The 2,497-nt window shown below is 53.5% G+C and overlaps 1 protein-coding gene across 1 annotated transcript in view; it reads right to left on the bottom strand.

Moving 5' to 3' along the window:
* Positions 1–885: 885 nt before the first annotated feature.
* TMEM200B (transmembrane protein 200B) overlaps positions 886–2,497 on the bottom strand; it is a 2,997-nt gene continuing 1,385 nt past the window's right edge. The window contains exon 3 of the mRNA XM_015598800.2: positions 886–2,491. Within this exon, the coding sequence (XP_015454286.2) occupies positions 1,791–2,491 (701 nt within the window). The 3' untranslated portion in view covers positions 886–1,790. The remainder of the gene's footprint in view (positions 2,492–2,497) is intronic.

The following is a 2,497-nucleotide window of genomic DNA, read 5'->3' as shown; positions in this document are numbered from 1 at the left end:
CAAAAACCTATGGAATGAAGAAGATGGAGGAAAGGAAGAGTGCACAGCATGTGCATTATAGAAATCTGGCAGACCGAATGCCTTTCCAGCCATGATTTGGACAAGCTAGCAAGAGGGGTGTCCTTCCAAGCCTCTTCTCCTTTTCTTCATCTCTGGTAACAGATCTTGGGGTTTGGCAATAGTTTAGGTTTTTTTCTTCCTGCAGAGTGTGTGTGTGTGTGTGTGTGTGTGTGTGTGTGTGTGTGTGTGTGTGTGTGTGTGTGTGTGTGAAGAAAAGCAGACTCTGTCCAGGTGGAGATGAAGAGGGGACTTGGCAGTTTTCCTAAAGTGACTCAGACACACCACAGTAACAGCTCTCGCTGCAATTTTATTTCACTTGAGAAAGACTTCCTCCAAGCCACATGAGATATCAGCCACCCACCCACCCACCAAGCTGGACCTGCATTTATAAGCTGAGGGCCCACACAGCCTGGCTGCAGAGACCTGTCGGGGCATGCCTGCCCCCACCCCTGAGGCCCCCACCGTGTTCTGCAGGGCAGCTGAGGGTGAGGGGACAACAGTCCAACTTGGGAAATGGAACCAGAGCTTGGCCTGACCAACGCCAAGGAATGCTCGTAGGATCTCAGTCCCAGGCTGGTTGTTTTATAAATCTCTCTCAATTGTATTATTTTGGTGACAAAAATGAAGGAGCTTTGTAAAATTTTTAAAAATTATGAATCATATCAAGTAGTTGTTTACATTTCTTGACAAAATAGGAACTATGGCAGCAGAATCAAATTGGCAAAATCCTTAGGTTAAATAGGCAATAATTAGGTCTGCTGTTTGGCCTTCCGTAGTAAGAGAAGTGGCTGTAGTGTTTAGATATGTGTTTGGTCTTGCTTCTTGTACTGCATTTTTCAATAAACTTAAAAAAAAAAAAAAAAAGACTGAATCTGAGGATTGATCGACTTTTAAGGTTCCCTTCCAGCAATTTGGGAAAAATTAGACACGGATGGGGAAGACCCAAATTCAAGCCATTTTCTAAAGTAAGCTACCTACATTGGGCAAAATGCAGCTTCAACATTGTACAAAAGGATTTCTGAGAACTAGTGAGTGTTTTTTGCCAACTGGAAGGTTTTGCAGCATAGACCATGAATAGGAGAGAAGGGGGGCTTCTCAAACCTGTATGGAGAGGGCCCAGACCCTCAGCATAAAGGCATTGGCAGTAGTGTAGCCCTAGTGGGATGTACCCTGCATGACTGAGGGAAGAAAGGGGTTGAGGTGGTAGGAGTTAAAGGCTCAGTCCTCGTCCCAGATGGCAGTGAAGGGTCTCAGCTCTACCCCATTGCCCATCTTCCTGGAGGCCCAAACCCCCATCACCAGTGCCACCTTGGAGGGAACCTGTCACAGCCTATCATATAGCAACCTACCTTCCAAGTACTAGGGGGGTCCTTGCCCACCACTTTGGGTTTGCCAAGACACCAGATGCATCTCCCAATCACTCTGGCCTGGACCTCCAGCCCCCTCAGGTACCTTTCCAGGGCTAAGGCCACTTCAGAGGCTGAAGGAATTCCTGAGGCCGAATCATGCTGGTCTCCAGACTCCACATTAAAACATATTCTCTCCAGCTTATTGAACCTTTGTGCAGTTGGCATTTCTCTGCCACTTCTCAGGATGCCTTAGCAGCTGCCAGGGCCAGAGCATCCATTCCCCAGCCTGGGATGTGACCCAAGCATCTACTAGACATTGGGACTCCTGGTCCAGTTACCATGGTCCATGCTGCAGCCTCATAGCAGGCTGTCCTCAGCTCCTCAAACCCGGGCCCCGAAGTCCCCTCCTCCTCCTAACTTGGCATAACCCCCTAGACTGAGGCGATCCAGTCGTGGCCAGCTTCGGTGAGCACAGTCCCGAGCTGCTGGGGCCCCAAGCAGGAGCTCTCCAAGGCCCAGATCCAGAGACTTGGAGTGTTCAATGCAGGAACCAGAGGGCTGCACGGTGATAATCACATGGCCAGTCTGGGTCCGTGGCCCCCAGGGTGGGGGCAGCCCCGAGCCCTTCAGCGGGTAACTGTTGAGCAGGGCAGGTAACCCCAAGCGAGGATTAGCGGGCTCTGAACGCAGACTCCGCACTGATGGGACAGGTGAGGTACCCCGACGCGGGGACAGGTCCCAACTTTCTGGTTCCGCACAGCCTATGGCTCGGGGAGTCCTGGGGCCGGGGCTGGGAAGGAGAGCGCAATCCCAGCCCGGGCCGTCGGGGGACCGGAGCGCCTGAGCCCGCAGCACCCCCTGGCGAAGCCGTCGCGTTTCCAAGTCGCGGTTCTCGTAGAGCAGCGTGTTGGCGCAGATGAACACAAACAGGCCGACGCCCATGACCACCGGCCCGAGGAGCCGCAGCCGCTCGTGCGGTCCGTGAGCCCGGCCCGCGCCGCGACCCTCGCGTCGCAGCTCGCTCACGGGGGGCGCGCTGGAGTTGGCAGAGCGGGGCCCTGGGGCCCCGGTGCGGTGCGGCCAGTAGC

Source organism: Pteropus alecto, unplaced genomic scaffold, assembly GCF_000325575.1.
Source record: "Pteropus alecto unplaced genomic scaffold, ASM32557v1 scaffold39, whole genome shotgun sequence".
Lineage (NCBI taxonomy): Eukaryota > Metazoa > Chordata > Mammalia > Chiroptera > Pteropodidae > Pteropus > Pteropus alecto.
This window is presented reverse-complemented; position numbering and strand designations above follow the sequence as displayed.